Source organism: Clarias gariepinus, chromosome 10 (assembly GCF_024256425.1).
Source record: "Clarias gariepinus isolate MV-2021 ecotype Netherlands chromosome 10, CGAR_prim_01v2, whole genome shotgun sequence".
Taxonomy (NCBI): domain Eukaryota; kingdom Metazoa; phylum Chordata; class Actinopteri; order Siluriformes; family Clariidae; genus Clarias; species Clarias gariepinus.
In genome coordinates this window covers 17,775,336-17,803,062 of record NC_071109.1, presented here as the reverse complement: position 1 = coordinate 17,803,062, position 27,727 = coordinate 17,775,336, and the positions used below count along the sequence as shown (strand labels likewise).

The 27,727-nt window shown below is 36.7% G+C and overlaps 1 protein-coding gene across 1 annotated transcript; it reads right to left on the bottom strand.

Moving 5' to 3' along the window:
• ocrl (OCRL inositol polyphosphate-5-phosphatase) lies at positions 1-27,727 on the bottom strand. The gene is made up of 23 exons (XM_053505570.1): positions 27,152-27,727; positions 26,207-26,286; positions 22,175-22,266; positions 21,817-21,855; positions 21,438-21,551; positions 19,683-19,853; positions 19,338-19,587; positions 19,092-19,253; positions 18,903-19,004; positions 18,574-18,688; positions 18,301-18,417; positions 17,522-17,703; positions 17,248-17,359; positions 16,864-16,973; positions 16,575-16,710; positions 16,372-16,482; positions 13,922-14,087; positions 13,556-13,791; positions 6,643-6,759; positions 4,449-4,533; positions 2,854-2,981; positions 529-640; positions 1-444 (listed from the first exon to the last, which is right to left on the bottom strand). Exons 1-23 carry the CDS (start codon positions 27,188-27,190, stop codon positions 320-322), a joined length of 2,901 nt encoding a protein of 966 aa, XP_053361545.1. The 5' UTR covers positions 27,191-27,727; the 3' UTR covers positions 1-319.

The window sequence follows — 27,727 nt, the reverse complement described above, 5'->3', positions numbered from 1 at the left end:
GGCCTCAAGGCCAAATAATAAGGAGCCATATATCTCAGAGCGACACCAGGTCGACCTGAAACTGCTTTAGTTAAGTAATGGAGGAGGCTCTAATAAACGAATATAATACTAGAGCTAAATGCAGTGTGCAATGTGCAAAAGAGATGTTGCCTTTTTTAAACAAATAAGTATGGTAGTGCTGGGAGGGCCCACACGGCCGCACACACACACACACACACACACAATCTCCTATGATCAGGGCACCACCTGCACCTGGATGGAAGGTTATGACCCATAGTCTCTCAGCCTACTTAATTGACTACTTGACTTAAGGAGCGCCTCAGTCCTCATCACTGCCCATTAGGAAGCCTAGAATGAAATCGTTGGCCCTCTGCCGATCGGTTGAGGTCTGCCTGCTTGTGAGGTTTGGTGGTGGCCTGATGAGGAGGCTTGCGAAGAGAGTAGCTGGAAGAGAAGAAGAGAAATGAAGATGAAAAACATTTTAAAGTGCAAAGGGTGGGTAAACAGAAGAGTGAATAACTGACAGACCTATGAGGTTGGCAGTAAGGTTGTTGTCAATTGCATGTTTCAGCAGCTCTCTCAGGAAAGCCATTAGGTAGCGGAACACATTGCGGTGTGCTCTGGGGAGCTGTGATATTAACTGTAAAAAAAAAAAAAAAGGCCGGGGGGCAATTAGATATATTTAATTCTACTGAATTTAAATGCTTAGCAAATCAAATTGATGCATATGACTTTTAGCACAATTATTCCCCTTTCAAGGGTATAACTAAATTGATTGTATAGTAGCCTCTCATCTCTTATTATGAGCATGCATAAATATACGGTAAAGTACTTATTTACACCGTGCATCCATTAATACATTTTTAAATCTGCCAGACGTTTCTCATCTTAAGAAGAGCTTAAAGCAGAGCTAACCGCTTAATTCTGCACACAAGAGATAGGACTCCCTCACTTGGCTGGCACACAGAAGGAAAGAAACTGAACCACTATCCACTCAGGCCAACTGTGCCAGAACATCATTTAGAATTCACCAGCAATAAGCCAAGCATTTCAGCAATAACACAAAGCATTTCAACACAGGTAGGTAGAAAACACAAATAAACATCCATTAATAAAAATATGTAAAAGCATCTATCAACCTTGGAAATGTTTGTTAAGCTAAAATTCAATCAGATTATTAGTTAGGAGTTAAATGATTTTAACTCCTATAATACAGGGATGCCAATGTTACTAATAATCTAAATTGTATTTGCAAAAATAATAAAGTATTGCAAATACAATTTAGGATATAAACATAATGAATTCTATAACTTATAATGGTTATTTGTGCTTTTAGCTTAAGGCAATAAACAAAGATTTGTTTTCAGATTAAATTAAGTAGTAGTTGTATTTTTTTTTACATACACCGATCAGCCACAACATAAAAACCACCTGCTTAATACTGCGTACGTCACCCTTGAGCCACGAAAACTCTGATCTGTCAAGGAATGAGGTTCAGAAGACCACTAAGGTGTGGTGTGGTTTTTTGCACTAAAACATTAGTAGTAGATGTTTCAAAATAGTCCTGTAGGTTCAGAGATAGAGCCTCAATGAATTAAAATGTTTTTGTCTAACACATCACATAGATGCTTGATTGAAATATAATCCAGAGAATCTGGGGGTGAAGTCAATAACTTTAAAGGATACATTATCTTGCTAAAAGAGGCCTCTGCCCTTAAGGAAATACCACTGTCACGAAGGGGTGTAAGTGGTCCGCAACGATGTTTATGTAGGTGATTTGTTGTCAAAGTAACATTGACATGAATATCAGGACCTAACGTTTCCTAGGACACCACTGCCCAGAGTATCACACTACATCAACTTTTGTCCCATAGTGCATCTTGGTGCTAACTTTTCATTGCACATGCACCAGGCAGTCTGCATCATGTGAAATAAAACATTCATCAGACCAGGCCACCTCTTTCTTTTGCTCTATGGTCCAGATCTGATGGACACATGCTCATCAAAGATGTTTTCCGCAGGTGGAAAAATGAGCCAGAAATGATGCACATACTCCATTATAGACAGACTTGACAGCAAGTTGGACTACAGAAGATCCTCTGTGGGATCAGACTACAAAGAAAAGTCTCCACTCCTGTGCAGTAAGCTTTGTGCTCCCATGACCCTGTCACCACTTTAATAGCTGTCCTTCCTTGGGCCATTTTTAGTAGGTACCAAGACCTGCCCTTTTGGAGATATTATAACCATAAATCCACTACATATTTGCCCTTAATAAAGTTGCTTAGATTCTTAAATTTGCCTTTTTCCCCTTCCGTCATATCATCTGTTAGAGCAGACTGTTCACTTAGCGCAGAACATACTGTATATCACACCTAGTAACAGGTGCCGCTCTAATGAGTGTTACTCACTTTACCTGTTAGTGGTTTTAAATGTTATGGGTGATGGTGTCATTATATAATAATAATATAAACAATCATAATGTATTTAAACAAATAAATAATACTTTAGTTTAAAGACATAGTGTGATGGTATCCAGTGAAGTCTAAACGGAATCTTTAAAAAGGATTTCAAAGGATTTTTTTTGGCTTCCGGCAGTGAAAATGCTATGAACTTATTTATTGTTGAGATAAAAATTCCTAAAGTGTTCAGAACTTTATATAACAGAAAATTTCCATTAGTGGGTTTTCCAGGCTGGCACAGATATTGCAAAATTATTAATTAAAACATTAAAACAATGACTTGTCAAAAAAGGGTTATCATAATGTAAGTAAATTATTATTGGACTATAGTAAATTAGGTGGATTTAGAATCTACAGTACATTTCAAAGCTCTCCTTCTAGAATGTCTTTATACCTGTTTACAGAGACGAGTGTCATGGGAGCTTTCAAGACAGCGTTGATAGAGTTCGTAACACACCACGGGCTCAGGGAGAGCCTCCAAGAAGATCAACAGTGCTTCAGCTACCGAATGGTTACTGCCAGCTGATACACAGTTAGGGTGCAAATACAAACTGAACACACACACACACACAACCACACACACGGCAATTTTGGCAATGTGAGGACAGCCATGGTAACATTTAACTAAACTGAAGAATGCTGGACACATTGAACTAAGAAAAGTTCTGTGGCAGTGGGCAGTGACAGACTGCAGTAGAAAGTAAGGCAGTAGACAAATAAAGAAAGCACAACAGAAAGTGTACTGTGTCTCAGTAAAATAGCTTGAGTTCTATTATGAAAAGACCAAAAGAGTTTCAGGGAACTAAAAAAAAAATTAAATAAATAAAACGGTGGGTGCAGATTTATATTATGTGAGAGGTCAGTTTCAGCAAAGAACATTTAAATCTTGGGCCATTTTCAATACCACAAGTTTGTCTTTCATAATATGATTTCTATGTTTATAACACTTGAAATATACATTGGGTATATAGGATTTAAAGGACCAGAAAGCAGGTTTACCATCAAGTCACAGTCACAGGATGTTATCTTGGGGACAAAGAAGTTAAATTTATATCTTCTTTGTACTACAGCCAAAAAGTTTTACAGCACAATAAACAAAACTGGGATATTTTTCAAATAAAACATGGGGGCATTACAATAATTGAACGTTTTGATGCAGATCTTCACAAAGTGGATTACTGTTACCACCTCAACAATAATTATTTTACAAACAGCATGTACCAAAGTAAGGGTTTTCTAGCCCTGGCGTCCTTGGTTGCCACACACAATATCAACCCAAGCCCGGTTAGAAAAATGGGAGGGATGCATTAGGAATGGCATGTGCCAAGTTGTGTGTGCAGATCGACTGGTCTGCCGTGGCGACCCCCTAATGGGAGCAGCCGAAAGAAAGGAGATATGTGAGATATGATAAGATATGTGTCTTATCAATTTATAGTTAGCTATATAGTATGGTGTTTAATGTTTGGAAATCCTACAAAACAATTGTTATCACTTAATTTTTATAAACAGCTACAAATAGCCCTTCCTTTTTTCTTCTCTCTTGAAACAGACAAAATGTTTAGCAACAAACTGCAAAGGATGCCTAAAACATCCCTGCATAGCTCTGGCTTTCACAATGAACCAACTGTAAAAGTGCCTTCCACGAATGTTAAATAAAAGCCCCCTCACAGAAAGCTCACCTCATTAGCAGTAACACATTTTCTGTATGTGGAGCATCTGTCTGGTGTAAGTTGTTACTATAGCAACTATAACAGTTATATACAGTATGGGGGAGCTCTATATAAGATGTGCCCTTATGAAAATGTCTTTTTAAAACTGGACTGTTATTTATTAAGTTCGTATTTAAATTTTTACAGGATAAAAATTTGCTTGTCCATTAATCAAGCAAAAGTGAGTGCAGGGAAACATCTGCTAGAAAAACATTTCCACATTACATTTTGATGATGATACAAGAGTAGAGCACAAAGTTAACTAGGAAAAAAAGGATACAGATGAAGTCCGGAATACTGGTGTCCAAACAGTCAATTATACACTGCAACTCCTCTTGCAGGCCAGGTGTCTGGAAAAGGTCCTCCTAAAAAAAGAATTTAAATTTCACTTAAAAGTATACCTTTAAAAATACCTGGGGCAGATGGAAAAGGTTTTTAATATTTTTAATCTCTGATTTTAGAATTGATTTTTAGGTTTAGTGTTTCTTTACACTGCCATTTTAAAAGAACTCTAAAAGGGAATATAGGAAAACACATCTTACTGTTTGGATGTTTTTTTATGATTTAAAAATGTGCCTTTTTTTGGTCACATGGCTAGAATTTAAAAACATTTTATATGACGAAAGCAGAAACTGCATAAAAACTAAAAATATATCACTGTGCTTTAACAGTTAAGAGTAAAACAGAGATTCCATAGCAGTCCCACAACCGACCTCTCCCCATTTTAATTGGTTCCTTGACACTATAACACCTTTAATACACACCAAATCAGCCATAACATTAAATCCCAAAAATTAATCTCAATATTTTGACCCTTTAAGGCACATCTCCAGGCACCTCTGGAGGTGTGCATAAGTGAAACCAAAATAAAAAGTTATGAAAATGCATTTTTTCTTCTAACTGGTCTGTATATGTTACAATAACGCGTAAATTACTAGGTACATGCACATTTAATGACGCCCGCAAAAATCAATAAAAGAAGTTCACAACGCTCAGAAGTGAAAGTTATTAATTAAAACCAGCAATTTTACTGCACAACAGCACCTGAAAAGTTAAAGAAAAGAATATGAATGTTAGGGTCTCCTAGTGTGTGAACTTTAAATCCTTAACATCTCTGTTTGTCCCCTGCCACTGGTCTATAAAACAATGCCCTTGCACCTCTTCCACATTCATACTTCAAACTGCACTTTTGTTTTTCCTGGAAAATGCTGAATATTTTAATTCTTTTGTTGTAACGAATGCAGTTGACACATGGCGTCTGGCCAAAGGTTTAGATATGTGCATAAAATTAGCATTTTTTCTAGCAACTAATTTTAAATGTTAACAAGAAATAGATAAAAACAGTGCCCAGCTGATGCATATTAAGTTAAGCTGTTTTTACATAGAATTTATTTTTAAATCTTACTTTTTTTTTTTTTCAAATGGAATGACGTATTATCCAGGTTTCTTTCTCCAAAAAAACAAAAATATATACAGCCAAAAAAATAAATAAACAAATATAGCTATGCACAGGCAATATGACCCATTTATGCAGTTGCTTTTCTTTAGCCATAACTCCAGCCTTCAGTCATATTTTTTTTTTTTATCTTAATTTATGGGTTTATGTTGGCAGGCCTTGCTTATTTTTTTATATGTCAATAATATAAAATAACGCTTCCTTAAAATGTTTTATCTGCTGTTTTTATTCCATGTCCTAGTGAAATAACAGTTCATAGCTTTAGTAAAACACTAAGACATGTAAAGCTAGTAATGCTGCACAATTAGGCAAATAAATTGCAATATCGAACCTGTGCAATTATCTATACGCAGCACTTTACAGCAGGTCCAGAAATATGCTGAGTTTGACAAAACTTTAGGTATTAATTTATTGCTGCTAACCTAGTTAAATACATTTAAACACTAACAATAAAAAATGACTATTATATCTCACAGTTTATCACATGATGTTAATATAAGCCAAAATATATATATATATATATATATATATATATATATTTTTTTTTTTACAAATTGTGAATCTTTTTAAATTGGTGTTCCTGCAACATCAGAGCGTGGTGATAGGGTAACAGGGAAATTAATATGGCACCCTCTCCTCTCTGAGAGCATGTCCAACATGTATGGCTATGGGAGCCCGAGGACATTTTCTGTAAAATAACATATTCTGTAATGTCTGCTGTGAATACAGCAGTTTAAAAATATATTCCACATATATATTCCCTGTAATTTCTACACATTGTATACTTTTAAATTGATTAAATTGAGGTTTACATTACCAATACCCAATATGTCGTATAAAAGCTTATCCACTGATTTATAAATAAAGCCATCTGTATTCGGCTTGATAAATAAGGCCCCATTGTATGCAGCAGGCATGATGGATTAGGGTTCTCACTGTACTCTTCTGGGTAAATTCTTAGGAACACTTAGCACAAACAATGAATACAAACACTGATAAGTTGTTAGTGGTGGTTTACCTGGTGACAGGCCTTGGTGAAAAGCTGGTTGACAAGCAGCCAGATCTCCTTGGGGATCTTTAATGGTTTGTCCTCCATGTTGCCACTGTCCAACAGAAAGTTCATCTTGGATTTCTCCTGAGAAGTAGATCAATGATAACCTGTTAGAACAATGCAAATCAACTTTGAACTTTAATATTATTTTCTATGTGCTGCAAATAATGTGTAGGCTCATTAATCTAAGCAGGGATATTTCACACATTAGAGGTTTAAGGGAGGTTAAGCAAGTCACATTTATTAACAAGGGACTAAAGGAGGGTTTTTAGTCCCAGACATCTCACATTCCTTTACACACAGTAAATGTATCCCTTAGAACTTAAAATGCATGCTGACATTTCTTCCTCTCTCTCTCTCTCTCTCTCTCTCTCTCTCTCTCTCTTTTACACACAGGCACACAATAAAATTTGTACAACTGCTGTCTCTACTTTTAGCACTACAGAATGGGCGCACCCTGATACTGTCAAAGGTGTTTTAAAATAGTGGCAGTAATAATGTTTGCCTCTGAAACACGCAAAACCAGCTCTACATTATACTATGTATAATGTATTGTTCACAGATCTTCAAATTTGCAGTGACCCAGTTACCTGTATGTTAATCACAGCAATGTAAACACTGTGACTAAAACCAGCAATGACGTCTGTATTCAGACATGCAGTTTGGTCAAAAAGTGTTAATGTGAAGTTTTGAGAAAGTAACTTTTCAACTCCTGGAAACAGAAAAGTGCTCTATTATCCTAGCGATGCCATAGCCATTGGTGACAAGACGACAAACTGACAGTGCTCTCTGACTGGGAAGAACTCTCTCTCCCCTGTTAATCACAGCAACACTGGGAAATCTACTGCCTAGCTTAATGCTGGATTAACTTCAAGGCTGATGATCAGTTCTGATTATCCATGACTCAACTTTGGATCATAAAGCTTTAAGTTTATTTTACTGTTTGTTTATTAAGTTAGCCTTAATCCATAAAATTGCTGTGTGCCTACATTTAGTTGTGTTGCATGCCAAAGCAGGATAAATCTTTATGCCGGTCATTTTAAAGAACCTACAGAATGAAACACAGGATTTGTGGGGGGGTTTAAGCCAATTCTATTAAAATAGTAGGTTGTGAGTGGTAAATTTGTTTGTTTATCTATCACCATTTTAACATTATGTGTTAGCTTATTTGCATTTAAGACTAGACAATGAAAAAGGTCATTTGGAAAAGTAGTGAAAAAGAGAGACTTTGAAACATAGCAGAATGCATGACTTAGGTGGTATATCACACCGTGGATACAGAATATCCCATGCAGGGGCGGCTCAAACAGTTAAGGCTCTGGGTTATTAAAGAGAAGGGCAGCTTGGCTGTGACCCGGACATCATGCTGCTTTTAGGCAAGGTCCTTAACCCTATCTGCTCCAGGTGTGCTGTATCCCGGCTGACCTTACGCCCTCACCTCAGCTTCCTACTTTCATTCATTCATTCATTCATTCATCTTCTATACCGCTTATCCAGGGTGCCAATCCATCACAGGGTACTCTACAGGTCTCTGGACTGTGGTAGGAAACAAGGGTACCTGGAGAAAACCCATCAAGGACAGGTAAAACATGCCAATTCCACACACAGACATGGGATTCAAAACCTCGACTGTGGAGGTGTAAGGACCCAGTTCTAACCACTATGTCACCATGCCACCTCAGAGACTAAGTTCATTACATACTAACATTGTTAAAAAAAATGTATAGTATGGATATGGAGTACAATGTGTTACTTTTAATTGTCTACTTTTTAAGTTTGTGAGCAAACCAAACACAAGACTGGGAACTACAGGTGGGCCATTTATATGGATAAACCCCAATAAAATGGGAATGTTTGGTGATATTAACTTTCTGTTTGTGGCACATTAGTATATGTGAGGGGGAAAACTTTTCAAGATGGGTGGTGACCATGGTGGCCATTTTGAAGTTGGCCATTTTGGATCCAACTTTTGTTTTTTAAATAGGAAAAGGGTCATGTGACACATCAAACTTATTGGCTTAGTTATTGACAAGTTCCTGACCAAAATGTGTTAGAAATGTGTTATAAAATGTGTTCAATGTGCTAGCATTTCTCCTGCGGTGTTGCTATCAGTGTGTAAAGAGTGGGAGAAGAGGGTTGCATTGACAATCCAACACAATGGGCAGCACATTCGCATTTTATTAAGGCGTATCCATATAAATGGCCTACCCTGTAGGAGCTACTACTTGTGTAAGGGCTTGCAAGATAAATAATGATCCGTCCATCCATGGAAAAGCTTTTCCATTGCCTGGGCCTGACAAAGAAAAATACCAGTTGTGTCCTGATCTGACTTGCCCTAAACAAATATTTCAAAGTACTTTGATCCCTTGGCAACCTCACAATAAACAATGCATTGGAAAGATATCAAACCCTGCTAACTTCAAACTTCCCTGCTAACCTAATTAATTAAACCATGTGTATTATTCATTTAATTATCATATCAGGCACTGTAACATCAGTGCCTGGTAAGTTGTATAAAATAAAGCAGCAGTGGTATTTACAAACCAGCAGTAGTAATAAATATAAATTATATGAGCTGAAACTGCAAAGATCATCAATACCTGTTTGAATAAATCACTGAATTTGATGGGGTAGAGAAAAAATACAGCAATAAACAGGTATGGGGATTGTTAAATGTGTTAAACAGGACACGGTGCAAAGCAAACAAACCTTTGCAAACTGTCTGCGCACATGCAAGACTGTATTTTGACACATACAAAGAAATGAAAATGTGACCACACCACACATGGAGTGTAAGCAAACTGTCTCTGATCCTGTAATTATAACCATTTATTACAAATCAGACAAAACACTGCAATATCCCTTCCAACAGAGCAATCTGTAGATTTTTACCTTCTCCATGTAGCTATCTTCTCCCTGAGAGTGAAGCAGCCCCAAGAATTATTGGTTGAAAAGGAATGGACAATGCATACGGGAGAGATTGAGGGAAAAAAGGAGGACAGGAAAATTAGATAAACAGTGAAAAGAAAGCACTGTATATGAGATGGTAAGCACTTTCACTCACCACTGGTAAGCAGATTAAATAGATAAAAAGAAATGAAATCAAAGTACTCTTGGTCATTAATTTTTGCATGTATGAAAAATGGCAACAAAAAAAAGAGAAGAAATCACATAACTAAAATAGACTGAGTGCATTCTGGAGAGCTGGATGATATTAATCATGCTGCAAAATTTTGGAAAAGACTCATATTGATCTGTAGTGCTGATGATTCCTCAGGTGACTTACACACACTACCAGTCATAATTTTAGACACACTTTAATTACATGGGCTTTCCTGACCTATTTCTTTTAACTCTAAATTAGATACATTTTCCTCTTGCTTTCTGGGATGGTCTTGATGAGGGTTAGTTTCAACCCTGGTGCTTGTTCAGCTTTGCAAATGCACTTTACACAACTGTAATTGCAATTCCAGAACGGCTGACCTTTACTTAAAATAATAAATGACATCATTGTTGTTGTTTTGGGACCTACAGTGACCCTCAAAACAACTACTGTATAGTGCATTATGAGAAACTTTACATCGCTCATGTTTCTATGAGCAGGAGATAATTTATTGCCTTATTTTAACACCTTCATCAACTTCAGCTTTTAGATTCAAAATTTTAAAAGAAAAATTACATTAAATTTGACTATTAATAAATGAAGTTGTATGAGACTTCATATATTATATACATTAACTAAATGTTATTTATCTTATACAGTAGTTCTCATCTGCACTAGGGTTGGGTACCGAAAACTAGGGATGCACCAAAATTTCGGCCGCCGAAAATTTTCGGCCGAAATAGCATTATCGGTTTCGGCCGAAACGTAAGAAAGCGCAGAAAATAAAAGCCGAAATTGTCGCCACGCCTCGCCCATCCTCCCGTCTCGTTCGCGCTGTCATTACGCATCAAACACGGAGTATGTCGGCGGTTTGGAAGCACTTCAAAGTTTCAGATGAGGACAGCAAAGTTGCAATATGTTACAGAAAGAAATTTTATTTAGTTTTGTTATTGCTAAACAGCCTTATTACTGTTATTTATTATCAATAAAAGTTTGATTGCTTAATTAATTTGTAGTTTTTTTAATACAAACAAAAAGAAAATATTTTAAACATTTTTAATGAAGCCATTTTCGGTTTCGGTATCGGTTTTCGGCCAAGTGCATCCAAAAATTTCGGTTTCGTTTTCGGCCCAGAATTTTCATTTCGGTGCATCCCTACCGAAAACCAGTGCCAATAAAGCACCGGTATGTACCGGACTGAAACAGAACGCAAATTTCGGTGCCACTTAAATGCCTGAACTGTCTATGGAATGACGCAGTTGTAATAAGCATCAGATTCATCAATACACATGATCGCTAGTAAAATTTAAATACTGCATTCACGGGGTGTCAGAAATGATGGCAAAAATAAATTATTTCCTTAGAACTTCGGAAAGCTTTGATAATACAAATCCAAAACATTGTTATTGTTTGTATTAAACTTATTGTATAAGTAATGTTACTGTCCATTTTATTTTTGGAGATTAAAAGTTTATTAGATTAGATGAAAAAATTAAAAGCACAAATCATCAGGAAACTAACGATACACTTACCGCTATCTAGCGGTCTACCGCTATCTTAGCTTGCTAAATTAAACAACATTCGTTAAAATGCCAAAAAGTAAATGATCGAAAGTGTGGCTATATTTCACAAGAAAGGATTCCGACACCGCGACGTGCAGCAAATGTTTTACAGCAGTTGCGTATAAAGGGACAAACACGTCAAATCTAATGAAACATTTGAGGTATTGAATAAACTTAAAAGCAAAGGGATGCACCGTGTTTGACAGCTTGCGGACAACAGCTGGCACTATCGGTGTGGATGACCCCAGCCCGAGTCATACCAACCGTAGCAAAAAGGAGTCCACAGCTTATGATAACGACAGCAGCCTTTCCGCAGGTTAGTAGTAGGCTAATGTAATGTTAATTGCAAAATGCAAATCTTGCATTCATGCTAACAAATGGTCAAACGATTTGTAAAATACTAATGTAACATGGATTCTGTTTATAATTATGGCTTTCCAGCTAGTACTAGCAACCCCATTTACTATTGCAAAGAAGGCTAATTTGACTAAGGAGAATTTTTTTTTTTCAATAAAAATGTATTCTTGAGTCATCCACCATCACGTTGTGGCTTTTGTAAAGTATCGGTTCAGGCACCGTTTTGGCACCGGTACCGTTTTAAAAGTAACGATTTGGCACCGGAATTGAAAAAACCCAAACAATACCCAACCCTAACCTGCACTGCCTAGTATATTTTAGTGTTTCCCCCGCCCTATCTCACCCACCTCAATTTAAAAAAGGCTGTTAAAAAGCTAATTAGTTCAATTACAGTAGGTGTGCTGGGAGCTAAGAAAACACTATAACATGCAGGGTAGACATTCTCCGGGACCGGAGTGGAGAACCACTGAATGGGTAGGCCATTAAACTTAAAATAAAGTCATGTAAAACATATTACCGATTTGGACCTGACGATAACTTGATAAGAACCGATAATTTTTCTAAGTAAAATGATTTTTAGGATGAAGTTGGTTAATGATAAACAAAGGTAGATGTTACGTACGCAATGAGTTTGATGCAATATCGAAAAATTAAACATTCAAACAGTATTTTAAAATTTACAACTTTATGCCATTAGTCTTGTATAAAAAAAACTCTCATTCTCTCTGATCCACAATGAGTATGAGTGTTCTATTAGAGAAGAAACAGGTTTATACTCTACACACACCCACACTCAATCATCACCACATTACATACTAGAGCCTGGTGCAATATAAAACTGTAATAGTCTTTATACCGCTATCTCACCTATGCGGTTTGACGCACTGTGAGATGCGATGTTAGGCACCGTGAGCTGGCGCGATTGCCCGCTAACATTCCGCAAAGTTCTGCAAGGTCAGCAAGCTTCCGCGAGGACCACCAAAAAAATTTAACGTTTAATTTTTTGCGCGGAAAGATGGAAACGTACTCACAACGCCAAAAACTCGCGTGAATCATGATGAACCGTACATGCGGCCCCCGCGCGAAACCGCGTTGGTGAGATAGGGGTATCAGACTGCAAACAGAATTATAGGTTTTAGACTAAGCTCATGTTTCAGGTCCTATTGCCTTGACCATAAGACATGCTGTCTCAATAAATTACTTGAATGTTCTCCGCAACTAACAACTAAAGACCTACAACTACATGAACAATACACGTGTAAAGAAATATTCCAAAAAAGTAAACTGATTAAACCCGATAAACTGCTCAGCAGCTGAGTTCACACAAGAAAATTACTACTAGACACAACTAGAGCAAACCGACATTGGGCATCTTCATTCTGTCAGCTTCAAAATGACTGGTAGAGTAACACTTTGGGGCTTGTCCTGAACATGTGCATACTGCTATCAAAAAGACAGCAGCGTGTCATACGTGCTTCCTGTGCAACACAGCAAACATACAGTACAACAAAGAAACTGACCTCGGAAACAGTTTCACTAACCACAACCGCAACTGCAATCATTATTTCTCATCTCTAACCAGTTCAGTTAGAAGGCTAGATGTTTTGGTCTTTAATTAGTATTCCTGACCAAAAATATGAGATGCCAAGACAACCTCATTTCAGGTCAGTAAGCTTACAGTTCTGCTTTTAAAATTCGTTCTGAAAGAAGAATTCAATACATTCATAAATACAACCCTGAAACCTGCTTAGGGCCCAGGGAGAGAAGTTTTATTGTGCATCATTAAGTTAGAGTACATTATCAACCCTCCCAATAAATCACTATTTCAACAAGCTTGTACATGTGGTTTATTTCTCACCAAGTCGATGAGCTTGGTGATGGGAATTTCTCGGATGGGCTTCTTCATTCGACAGAGGGTCTCCAGAGAGGTCCCAAAACAGCTCGGTAGATAGTTCCCTGACACAGTGATGAAATAGTCTTTTCCCCGGTCCAAGTGCAACACCAAGATGTCCTCGATTTTATCCTCTCCTGAGTTAAGCATCGTGACTGAGTCTTTACTCACATACACCTCCAAGGCTATCTCCATGGTCTCATCTGAAAATAGTAAAATTACAAAAACATTAGCAACAGGGAGCGGTTATACAAACCAATTACAGGCTGATTTTGACAGTTTAAATTGAGTTTCTTCGACATGTAAAAACTGTCTTATATGACTGATACTCACTAGGGTCAAGAACACCATCATTGGGTTCAGCTCTTAACCAGGGTTTACAATACTGAGAGTCTGTGAGTTTGGGGATGAAGGCAAATGTACAGGGGACTTGACCATCATTGGTAATGAGAAAACTCTGCTTCTGTAGCTGACGAAATTTCACGTTCTCAAAGTGGAACTGTCCAGAATGAGAGAACATAACATAGTACAGGATTAAGTCACTCAGACATACTAACACATGCAGAAACATATATGGTTCTTATGAAAAAAAAGGCAGTGTTTAAGTTACACTGACGCCTAACACTTCTTCAAACATTTGCTTAAGCTGTTCAAGTTTGAGGATATAAAATTCTTTAAAATCTGTATCTGAAGAAATGTTAGGCGTCAGTGTGACTTAAACACTGGCCTTTTTATTTTGTGAAATGCAAATAAACAGCAAAAAATTTACAGTGACAATTAAAAAGGTGTTGGTCATTTCAAGAGCAAATTTGGGAACTTATTGTTTTCAATATTTTTCTAACTTAATTAAAGAAAACAATTGCTTGTATATAAAAGACATATATTAGTCATTTCTGCAGATGACTGACAGAAAAAATAAGTGACTCTTAATATTCTTGTGCGTTCGTTTTCACTCTGCAGGCCATTGAATAAAAGGTGTTCATACACTGTACCTGTAATGATAACCTCAGTAAAATGCAAAGCAGCTCTGATTATCTCTCCTTCATGACCTAATGTGTGGAAAGCTCCAAAAGTCATATTCTAAAGCTAGTCAACATTATTTGATCATCTACGGTGGGAATGCATGTTTATAGTGGTCTAACCATAAAATAAGTAAAATCTACATTCTAAATATATTTACATACTCATAGTGAGAATGCACAGAAATTTGGCCTAATGCGCCAGTAACGGAATAGTATAATGACTGCGTGTAAACTGAATAAATGAGTCATAAGCAATTAACACACTTCTAAATAGAAGCTAAATAAAGACGACAGCTCTCTTCATGTCAAGATTATGTTTTGTTCATTGGTTCATTGGACTTTGCTTAATGTGTACTAGTACTTTAAAAAACAAATTCAAGAACATACAAAAAACTATGAAATCAAAACAAAAAAGTTTGAAAACCAAATACACACGTCAGATATTTCACAAGAAGATTTTAAGACAAAAATATATCAGTTTCCTTTGCAGGTTTCGCTATTGTCACAGAATCAACCATATAAACAAAGAAGCGCATTCTCGTGAAAAACACACCCAAACACTCCCAACCCAAGCCATGTGGCAAAATGTGTTATTGGTATAACTTGTGTTTTAACTTGTTATAGTATATCAAAACAAGACAACGCATCATGCAAATAATTTCATACCCATGGTAAAGCATGGTGGTGGCAGAATCATGCTATAAGACTGCTTATCATCAGCTGCAACTGGAGCTACTCTAGTATGGAATAAGATCACTGTCAAAAATATTTGTGCATAAAAAAAGATGTGTGTGTAAGTTTGTCCGAGTTGGATTCCAAAATCTACGGCCATAACTCCTCTGTTTCACAGACAAATTGCGAAATAACGGCCATAAATGCTGCGTGTTAAACCTCTGTCAAAAATACGTCATCAAGGCCACATGCATAGGCATTACTATCCGAGGGAAGAGGAATCGATTCGGCGCATTCGAAACAGAGGAGTTGTAAAAACGAGTTTTGTGTCTGTAAACGGTCAGAGTCGTATATTTTAGAGCTGAATTGTAACGAACACACAAAATCACGTATCTGTAAGCTGTCGTGGCCGTAGATTTTGGAATCCAACTCAGACAAAAGACAGAATAACACACATTTTTTTTTACGCATATTTTTTTTTTACGCATATATTTTTACAAATATTTTTGACAGTGATTTTATTCCATACTCTAGTCAAGATAAAGTCACAGAGTCTAGAGTCATGAATAGCTCCAAACACCAATCTATGTTGACATAAAAACCCCACAGGCCTGAACAACTAAAGATAAAGAAAAAAATTAACTCCCAACACAGCTAAAAACCCAAAGCACAAAACAAAGACAACAAAAGAAGAAAATGTAAAAAAAATTTTGAATGACCTAGATAGAACCCAGACCTGAATTCTATCCAAAACCTGTAAAATTACTTGATGCCTTTGCGCAAGAGATCCCCTCACAATTTTAAAGCTCTAGAGCCTTTTTTGCGAGGAACAGTGGAATAAAACATGCAAACTTTTGAATCCCATTGTATATATGATAAATTTTAAACCAGTTGATATAAAGACTGCTGATCAATTACTATTTAAGCAGACCAAATTAGTTGGCACTCTTGGTGTGTTAGAATGAAAAAGTGCAGCCCTAGAGTGGCTGTTTGTAGATAAGATTGGACAGAGCTGCAATATACAGTATGTATGACATACAGACCTGTAACAGCAAGAGTAAGGTGTATAACCCTGTCTTGTGCTCTTACCTCTCTTTGAGTCAATGACAATGAAGGCAGAAAGTCATTCTCCATTCTATCCATATCACGAACTATTTCTTCAAATACCTTCTTATAACGTTGTTCATTTACCATTTTCACCTATAACAAACAGACATAAAATATAGACCAAGTATTAAATTTTTTTTTTTTAAATGCACCTGCAAAAATACTAGTAAAATAATGAAACTCACCCCAATGCTAAAAAGACAGCTGACAGGTTTGTGATCACTGGTCTTCAGGTCCATATGGCTGCGGTAGCACAACTGCTTGACACTGCTACCTCTCCACAAAATACGGTCACACCAGGCAGGAATTCGACATTTGCCACTGAACCAAGAAGCACAACAATAAAATAAAACAGACAAATCAACACTGCTCACAACTTTTTTTATTTGTTTCACCTATGATACAAGTTTTTTGTGAACTAATTTGTTTGTTTTTTTATGAAATACTGTGATGAACCTGGGCCTACAATCATACCTTGAGTCCCATCGGTCTGATTTTGCATCATACTTGTATGTGGGGATGAAATTGATTTCTCCTTCCTTAAAGTCAGTGAAGGCACGTTTAGTCTGCCTCTGGTTGTTCAGCTGTCAGAAAGAAATTAAGGCAGAATAAACTGAATTATAATGACAGAGGAACTGTCACTTCACATAAGGCATATCCAACAGGAAACACATAAACATGACAAAAGGAAACAGGAACAACAAGTGATTCCAATGACTGACTGTGAATTAGTGTTCCCAAAAAAAGTTTTGAGAACTGAGAAGCCATATTCTTACTATATCCACAATGACTTCCTCTTTTCTTTTAACCTAACCATTTGGTAAAACACATGAAGCAGATTCTCTTACTTGCACGTACCTGATCATACTCCTGGAGCTTTCGCAGCTCGTTACTAGCAATGAGCTTCTTTACCTCAGCTGCATCACTTAAAAACAGCCTGTAGTTCAGATCTCCCAACCAAATTACAACACTAAGACAAACAAATTAGAACATTATGTGTTAGAAATAACAGGAATTGAACACTAAGAGACACCTACTGTAAACTGAATAATGAGTCAGAAAGTGTTAGAATCACTAAACTCACTGATTATTGACAAACCCTAGGAGGGAGTGATACAAATTCAAAGCTTACTCATGTTTGACGATACTGAGTGGTGGATGCTCCATTAGGTGAAAGCTCAGACGGGCACAGATTTCCTTATAGTCCTGGTTGCGTCGCTCAAAGTCCTCGACATGGGCTGCCAGGTGGGAGTTCACAATGCAAAAGCTGGTGTTGTAAAACACAAACCGCACCGCCACACCTCCCTTATTTCCCTGTAGGTAAAAAAGTCACTCAGTAGTTTGAACTAGGGCTGAAACGATTCCTCAAGTAACTCGAGTAATTCGATTACAAATTGATTTTAAGCTTGCATTATGTTTTTGCGCAATTATTTGTTGACAGCGCGCTTTTAACAAAGTGCGCTTTTGTATGTAAGCCGCCAGTAAACACCAACGGAAAAGAAGCGCTTACGGCACCCAAAAAGCGGAAGGAGATGCAAACAGTTAGCTGTGTATTAAATGATGTAGCGTTCTGTTGCGGGCTATAAAATATTCCTTGTATTGGGAATAATGACAATGTTTATTTTTTATATAATGCTGTATGCATTTAAAAAATAAAAGTAGATTTTTTTCTAAAAAGAAAACGAATTAATCTTTGTTTCTCTTATATATTTTACATTGCTGTTTAATTAAGTACATTTTATCCGATTAATCGATTCAATTTTTGGTAGAATACTCGATTATTAAAATATTCGATAGCTACAGCCCTAGTTTGAACCACAGCAATTTATTTTGAGGGTGTACGATCTGAAAACCATCGACTGGCAACCTCATTATCTTCTGAAAAATGGAAGAACTGAATGTTAAACTCACCATTTTGTTCATTAGGCCAGTTCCAACAGCTGCAGCAGCAACTTCACTAATGTGATTTTTATGCTCCTTTCTGACAAACACCACCAGCATCATACCGACTAACCGAAAAAGGCGTACCTGAGGATTAAAAATGTCCTCCAGGTTAGCCTACAGGGCTTAACATGTCATTTTATTAGTACAAGCTATAAAACCTTTCCTGTCTTAAAAGGGTTACATAAAGGGTGCTTTAAAAACTCAGAGTATAGACTTCTTGTTATGTGGTCAGTCACTCACTTGTCTGTATTTTGCTTTGGGATGAAGACTCCTCTCCACTGCATCAACCCACAGCTGCTGTCTGGACGAATCCATGTACAGTAATGCTTCTGTACTTAAATCCAATTCTTGAAACCTATTAAGGCACAAGTTTTTGTAAAACCAAAATTATTCAAAAACAGTGATCTAAAACATATACTGCTCTGAAGGAGCACCTCCAATGTTGCGGCACTGGTAATTAATAACCATAACAACAGACTGATATATTAAGGGAATGTAGGTGGATGAATCTAACTAATTTTTTGTTAATATAATATAGAAATACAGATGCAAATATTGGTGACACTGACCCCACAGCATACACGTCAGGAGGCTCAGGGTCACAGGACAACCAGGGGTCCAACTTGCTATCAGGAGACTGGCCATTCACATTCCAGGTACCTGCAAAAAACCTAAAGGTAAGGGAGAAAAAAAAGTCAGCATTAAAATATATTGTACAAAATTAAAAAAATTTTGTCAGACAAAAAAACAAAAGCAACCTAAAGTTCTGGATGTCCACATAGTCCTTTTCCTTCTTGCTCAAACGGTATTTGAGAAGGCCCTCTCTTTGGCCTGCCTGGCTGCTTAACATAGCCTGCCTCATGGTTTGTGTAGTTGGACTGCTAGACCAAGAGTTGCTTCGATCTGCAGAGTAATTATACCTAAAGGATTAAATAAGATACTACAGTCACTCCAGAGGATAAGGGGAAACGTCCCTAAAGCAAAGCAAGCTTAGTTAAACTTACTCTTGCCTGACAGGTGTGGCCATTTGTATCTGTGGAGGTCTATCTTTGGGAGGTAAGCCTGCAGCAGGGGCAACAGAAGGTGTGTAACTGCCTTTCCGAGGAGGAAGTGGAGGTGTGGGAGGAGGAGGAGCTTCTCTTGGAGCGACTATCCGATTTTGTCTATTCTTTTTTTCCTCTACTTTTAAACCGTGGTTGAAATGATCTTCAAAACCAAAGTCTGTCACCAGAGCGGATGGAGTGTCTAAAGAATCTGGTAAAAGAACCAAAAGATAACTAAATAATAGCTTTAAATATGCAATCTGTAAATAAACATAGCATGAATTCAATTATTACATATGAATATACCAGTGGTTAATGGCTTTCCTGAAGTGCTACTGTTGGTATTGCCTTGTAGCATGGCCCTGGAGGAATTGCTTGCTGTTTTGGAAGTGCTTCTCTGAGGGGGGGTTGGGACAGAGCCTTTGAGTGGGGCAGGAACAACAGGCTCTATCTTCATCTGTGAACTTTTGCTTTCAACTGGAACAGGGAAAAAAAAGCAATACCACAATCAGGACAATTTCCCGATCATACATGCACCAGGCAAAAACATCAATCTGGAGAAAAGAATTGCAAGGGAAATGGGTATGAGTAATCACACTGTATGAATGCTAAGTATGCTGAAAACTCTTTAAAATTAAAAGATCATCTTTATTTTCCTGTCATGTTTACAATCAGTATAAATACAACCTACAAAAAGGAATGGAGCACATTAGATTTAGATCTTACTCATGAGGTCCAGCTATGTTGCTCCTAGTGACCTCATGAACATCCTGCTACTAACAGATTAAATGCTAACCAAAATAACAGAAAAAAGAAAACTGGTTGGGCAAAATACATAATATGCATAAAAAATAAGTAAATTATGTAAAATGAGCAGCAGTAATTATGATTTTTCTTCTCTTACAATAACAAAATGTAAAAAGCTGAGTATTGCTTAATTTCTCAGTCAAAGTATTGTATTCTTCAGTCTCGCATTTTAAAGTTTTGTATTCTCCAGAAGTAAAAAAAAAAAGCAGAAAGGTTAATTAGTCTATGTGAGTCCAGTGAGTAGTCCAAAAGCACAGATTTTTTTAAAGTAACTACTGTTAATAATCTAGATAGCACACACATATAAGAAATAATGTTTACTTTAAAAATAAAATATTAACTTTTAAAGTAAAAGCTTTTTATATTAAAAAAAAAAAAACTTAGTGAGAGGCTTTCACACCCCTCATTCTGGTTCTATTACTATAAATATAAATTATAAACTTTTATGGATTATTATAAACAATTATTTATTAAAATTATTTTAAAACATGTTAAGATTCATACTATAATAATTAACTATTTAATGTACCATTTAGTAATCAAATTTATCTATATAGATTAAAAGAAAATAGTGTAATTATGGATAATAGAGGTGTAAGTGTAAAGTAAATAATGAAGTGTAAGTGTTCTTACTGCAATAGAGCTAACTGTACCGTTAAGAAACTAGCATAATGCAGATGATAACATATTCTGAACTGCCTTATTCTAGGGTTGTACACATACTGTACATAACTCTGTTCTCCAAGTTTTTTTTTCATGTTTTGACTTTAACATTAAACCCCAAGCATTTTTTAAATAATGCTCATCTATATCAAACACAAGGCATAGTATGTTTGTAACAACAGCAAATGTTTAAGACTTAAAAATATCTAAAGTTCCACTATGCATAATCTCTATATTCGCTAATACAATTAAAGTTATATGTCCTTTGATTACTCTACTTCATCTCTAATACAGCTTTCAGGACAAGTTAGAAATAGTCAACACTGTACACATGAAACTTGTGGCCTCAGGTCTAATTTTAACAGCAAATACTGTTACAGTGTGCCAAGCAATTTGTTCAAAAGAAAAAAAACAATTCATGATGGAAAGCCAGATCAAGCTAGTTTTAATCTAAAACACTAACGAGCACTCCTAAGACTTATATACTGTATAAGTTAATATTGCATTTGTTAAGGTTAATAAGCAACCACTGTACAACAGAGTTGTAACAAGAGTTAATAAATAATCAAGTGTGCAGGAGCATAGCTTCACCTTGGTGTTTAGCCTTCATCACTTGCTGGAAGAAAATCTGACTGCGCTCATCATCCTGTAATTCAAGCAAAAGCTCTGGAGCTTGCTCTGCTTGAATACGGATCCTAAATGTCGCTGCAAAAAGAAAAAGAACTGTTGTTAAAAAAACAAAGCATTAAAAAAAAAACGCTCAGGACATGCAATGTATAAGCTGTATTTACATACTGAAAGAGAACAGTAAACTGGCAGACAGCAGGCAAAAAAAAACACTAATTAAAATAGCACTATTTAAAAATAGGATCTTTCCTAGTCTCTTATTTCCCCTTATAAATGAACTAACTTATTGGCCAAGTATATCATTAAAACAAATTAAATTAAGAAAAAAGAATCTTGCTCTTACTGCTTATTGAGAGGTCAATGAGAAGAGCCTCCTCTGCTTCTGGAAGAAGAAAAGAGAGAAGAAAAAAAAAGACAGTTACAGGAAGTTATGACGCGTACAGAATGTGCAAAGGTTGCTAGGGGCTGTGCTACTGTAGGGAAACAGTTCCTACAAACTCTATGTAAAGGTTTTGTTCACATTTACAAGGAAGCTTGAACAGGATTAAAGATAACCTGTTCTGATACTTTGGTCATCAAGCACTGTTCTTTTTATATTACCACAGACAGTAAAAAGATGACAAAGAAGTGGAGTGAAAATGTTCTGGGCAGGGTGGGGGGGGGGGTGGGGGGACACCATATACAATATAACAGACACTTACCACGTACTACATGAAAATTCCTGTTGATCGGTATGGACAGCTGAGGCACTGGGTTGGATTTAACTGCTTCAGGATTTGCCAAAACACCCAACCTTAAAAAGAGAAGGCAAAATCTTTTCTACAACTTTGTCTACAACAGCATTTGTTTAATGTCAGCACCACAAGGAAAAAGAATTAGAGTCTAATGCATGGCATGACCTATCAAATCACACACCAATCACACCCTACACAATGGTGAATTTTTAATCACAAGGTGGGGTGAAAAGTTTCAGGTAAAAGTGCACAGGTATATCATAGGTTTTGGGTAAAATCACATAAATGCCCTGATGCATCTAAATAGTAGGAACTGCTCTTCTACTGACACAAAGCAGTAGTAAGCAAATGTAGTGTCTGTCAAAAGTGAGAAAGCCACAAAGGGATAGCTTGCTTGACCTTATTTTACTAAAGATATTATGCTTATCTTGGCTAAGCTTTATGTTTTGTTAAAAAATAAAAAAAAAAATGCTTGTGTTTACAAGCTCTATAATCTGAATCATATTACATGACTTTAATTTGTTACATAATAATCTCATAAATAAATTGACATTAAAACTATTATCCAGCTGTTTCATTACAGTATATTTAAATTTAATACATTAGTATACCAAAAGGCCGTTATCAGCCGCACCATATTTTTTCCCTTGCAGTACATCTGAGAGCTGTGACATAGGAAGCGAAGGGGGAAAAATGTTGAGAATTGAATGGCTTTCATTTTCAACCACATATAAGTTACAAGATTTCCTCCACCATACAGCTAGAGTAAAGATCATTATTTCATTACACACTCTTTTCTCCTCCCAAAAAGTGTCCCTTATGGCATGCTCCAACTTCCTCTTAACTCAGCACAAAATAAAAAAATTAAAAAAAACAGGAAAACTACGAATGACTACATGGAATCAAAAAAACATTTCTCCCTTCCTGGGAAAAAAAGCAAAAAGTCACCACCCAGAAGTACTCTACTCCACCAGAGTCAACCAAACCAACTGAAAGCCATACCTGACAAGGTCTTTACATAATTAATAATTTTCTTGTAAGCTGTAAAATAAAATAAACAAATGACTAAAACTCATTTCTACTTACTAGTCTTGTCATTATACAAAAAAGTTTCTATACTGTCATGAATGTCAATAAATTCTGATATTTTCTCTCTAAGCCAGAGGCACTAGATTTCTGTTGTTGAAAAAAACAAAAAAAATGGGTTTAAAAACCAATGTTAATAAATTTGTCATAGCAAAGGGCCAACGTAGTTGGAGAGATACTATACCTATTAACCAGAAAACATTGTAGTGCAGCTGTAGTTAGATTAGGTTATATCACGTTGTAGGCGAGTGTTTCACTAAATAAATAAACAAATCAGATTTTCAGTGGTGTCTTTATACATTTTAATGGGCATTACAATGGCTAAATATCACTGTATATAATATACAGTATAACAAATATAGGTTTGTGACTTCAATATATAAAGATTTGTGTGTGCATTAACTCCTTTCTCTTTTGTGTACAGAGGATGCAGTGATGACTTGTTAGCTTAAATTTTGCCATCGATCACTCTAATTGCTTTAATGATTTAGGGGGACAGGGGGTAAATGAAATAAATGACTCTAGAATCGCATACATGCATATACAGACATAAAAGTATCCATGAATCCTCGAAGAGTGTCAAATAATTTAACACTATGAAACTCAGTCTGTTACCTGCTACGTCCGGACACCACCAGCAAAGTCACGACTATCAGCACTGGCCCCTTAAAAGACATATTTCTATAGGCTAGCTCAAACAGCCAATCACATTTAAAATACTGGTGTATTTTGAAAATGATAACGTGCAACACTAACAGTAAGCTGTGACATTTAACATGTACATTTTATATATTTTTTTGTTTTTATCCTTAATAATCAAAAAATAATTAATAAATAATAATTTAAATGTTGAGGAAAATAAATTGTATTATTGTGCAGCCCCACAATCACCCAATCTAAGGTTGGCTGTGAGGCCTGTAGGGAAAAATATACACACCTGAATGGTGAATATTGTAAATGAATCCTGGTAACAGTAAACCACTAGATAAGTTACATAAACACCCATCTTTAATTTTGAGTCATGTCCACTGAGTGTCCTTGCTTTTTATTTGATGGTCCAAATGTACAACGCACATGGCATGTCCTCTCACATAGCTTTATGCTTTGGCTCAGTTTGAAGCTTGTGGGTCAGCAAAAAAAAGAATTAATAAAAAAAAAAAAAATTTTAATTAATTTTTTTTATTAATTATTTTTCTACAAGTCATTGTAATCTTTTAAAACTGCTTTACCCACCTGCCATATCAATCTCCTTTAAATAGAAAACTATTCTCACCTCCTAATGCAACTGCTTTTTACAAACCTGTAAAGAGCATGTATTTAGATCTTTTTCATTTTTTTTTTATAGAAAACGTTCTTACTCAAATGTGACCGTTGTGTTCACTCTGTGTTCTTGCTTTAAGACTCCACAAAAAGCCCAGCTTCCACAAACATTTCATTAAATGCAGAAAGGAAATCTTTAACAAAGCGTCTATATTATTTTCCCCTTAAGTGAAATTAAATATTTTGATGAATAAAACATTAAATATCCCACTTCAATATTGTGTTGTGTGTTTCATTCAAGACTAATCTCTAACAGAAACCCAGTAAGGCTGTGCTTTTACAACAAGTATAAGTCAAGTATACTGGAGCTTTAACAGAAGAAAAAATTTAAGCTTATCGGACAAGCAGCTTTTACCTTGAGGTTTTCCCCAAGTGCTTCTCTATGTGATGACTGGCTGATACGTCAAAGAGGCAAAAGCTTGTCCATGTCTGCCATAAAATAAACATGACTGAAATAACAACTTATTCAGCCTAATCTGAAACAGTGTCACACAATAACATCTCAAGCTGCCCCATCTGTCTACAGCTAGCACCTCAGCTGACCTTTGGAAAGAAATGGCTGCTAATGTTGACATGAGAAAAGTCATTTGCTGCTCAAACTAAAAATGAGGGACTCAAGATTTCAGTTTAAAAGTCAGAGAGAGAAAAACAAGTCCTTTCAGGTGCCTTGTTATTCACACACAAACACACACCTACATACTGTATGTGAAAGCTGCCATAAAGAAGCTGAATAACATCAGACTTGATTTGCCATGCTACCTCTTCACTGACCACATGCCCAATAAAACTCATGACTCACAGTATCAGTAAACATCTACATCATCTCGAGCATCACAGCAGTGTTTCCTGTCTAGTGCCTGGAGCTCTTCAAAATTAACTAGCAGAAAAATTCTAACAGGCATTAGTGTTCTGGAGTAAGAAATACTGCTCTGAGGTATACAAGATTACTTTGCGTCTCTGAATCCAGCATGAGCTTCAGGGTGGTGAAATTTTAATGCAGTTAGGATGACTGTGGGCTCATGCGAGGCTCATTTAGTCTTCTGGACACCAGAGAGGAATGCAGGATAATGGGCAGCACACAGCCGCACACCAACACTACCCGCTTTCTTCCAGTTGTAAAAACACACAAAATACCTGCAAACTGGAAAACTAAAACACTCTCACCCAAATGACGCTACATACGCAGACAGATACAGACATCTGGAGACACAAGGGCATCTGCATGATTAGACTGTTTACTAAATATTAATTTTTATTTACTAAAAATCCTTTTGGACATGCTGAGAAAACACAAGATACAGTAAATGTATTTATACGCTGTTGTTTTTAGTCTTTTGGCTGCGCCACAGTGAACAATCCAATTTGCACACAACTAGGCACAGGTAATACGCCAGGTGCAATTCCTGATGCAACCCTCCCATTTTATCCAGCTTGGGACCAGCACTGCATCCAGTGGCTCAGGTTTGGGCATGGGATAAGGTTTGAACCCGGGAAACCTACCACTGAGCCACCAATACAAAATACTTTTGCAATTAAACAATATACAGAACGCAATCTAATCTAAATATGACCAGATGACAAACAGATACTCACGTGAATTGTCCTGAACATTCCAATAGTGACAGAAGTCGAGGCTCCCGTTGGCCCGCCTTTAACTCATGTCCCTTTACCGTCTGAACATTACAATTAAGGATTTAATAACAACATGTTAAAAGAGAAAGATAAATGGAAAAGAAAGAGGTGGTAGAGTAATATAACACCAGCATACAAAATACACTGTACATGCAAAAAATAGAAATGCCAGTACTCAAAGGAGTATAGAATGACAACCAATCCACTGGACAAGAAAACACATTCCCCCATACACACACAGACAATAAATGAAAAGAGTACTAGCTGCAAAAGTATCAGTGTGCATGTTTGTCTATGACTAGTTTATCTTTTGCCAATGTTATTTGTGTGATATCATGGAAGTCAAGGGTTCTTCAATTGGTGTCTACTGTATAGTACGCAGTAATTTTGTCCATACTGGTCAAACATAACCCAATTATAATCTGTAATCTGAGGGAGAAAAGGTCATCTAAATGGGTACTGAAGGTATTGACACCTCACATCTCCTGTATTTCTGATGGTCTCGAAGGGATGCTTTTTAACTGGTTATGCGGAAATGTCCTTCAGGGTGAGTGTGTCGTAAAGCCCTTTGAAGGATCGACATTGCTTCCGTCCAAAAGTTACACCTTGAAAGGAAGCAGTTACACCTTGAATGGAAGCAGTAACACCAGCAGGACTAGGTAGAAAAAAACACAAACTAAAATACTGCGGATATGTTACAGCTTTGTAAAATAGCTCAATTTAAATTAGCACGTCGTGTTTAGGTTAGATAAAAGTCCTGTTCAAGATGTCAAGTCTCAAGAAGGTTGTGGAGCTAATATAGTTAGCCTCCAGTACATCCAGCTCTGTGTCGAACATTAGCTGTCACACTCAGGGATTATTATATACCTTCAACTACATACTGTACACACAACTTCCAAAGGATACTGCCAGGCAGGTCTGCTCACATATTCCAAAAGCGGACATCTTCGTTCCAGTCGCGAAGTTAGCGTATTCTAGCCAGGTATTTAGCTAGTCACTGGCTCGCTGACTAGTTAACTGGTTAAATATTTGTCTCATACCAGTCCACACCCCGACAGTCCACTTCTATAATTCTTGCTCCGGAGACATAATTAATAAATAGCCTTCCTAAGCAGTTAGGTAGCTGGGAAAGCCCCACTTTAAGTTACCGAAGATAACAGTATTCTTTTCTTACAAAACGTGACTGAAGAAAATACACGGTTTTGTTAGTTGCCTCTTTAGTTTTAGCGTTGACCGGCGGACTAGCGGCTAGCTAAGCTAGTTAGTGCTGCCCCGAGAAGCGAGGCTTGCGGTCTCTCGCCGGCCCCCCAAAAAAACTGACATTACCTGGAAATAGTAGAAAACATTAATTAACTGGTTTCTCATAACATTTTATTGTCCAAAGGCTCGCCACATCCCGTTAAGACGCGTTTAATTTTTAAACTACGGCTGCTATCAGCGGCCAGCGCTAGCTTCAGTTTCTACATCTGTGTAACACAGCAA

Coding starts and splice junctions, on each gene's coding strand:
- ocrl (XM_053505570.1), bottom strand. CDS start 27,190: ATGTCCGCTTTTGGAATATGTGAGCAGACCTGCCTGGCA. Junction 16,974..17,247: donor AGCTCCAGGAGTATGATCAG/GTACGTGCAAGT, acceptor TCTTTCTGACAG/CTGAACAACCAGAGGCAGAC. Junction 6,760..13,555: donor TCACCAAGCTCATCGACTTG/GTGAGAAATAAA, acceptor TCTACTTCTCAG/GAGAAATCCAAGATGAACTT.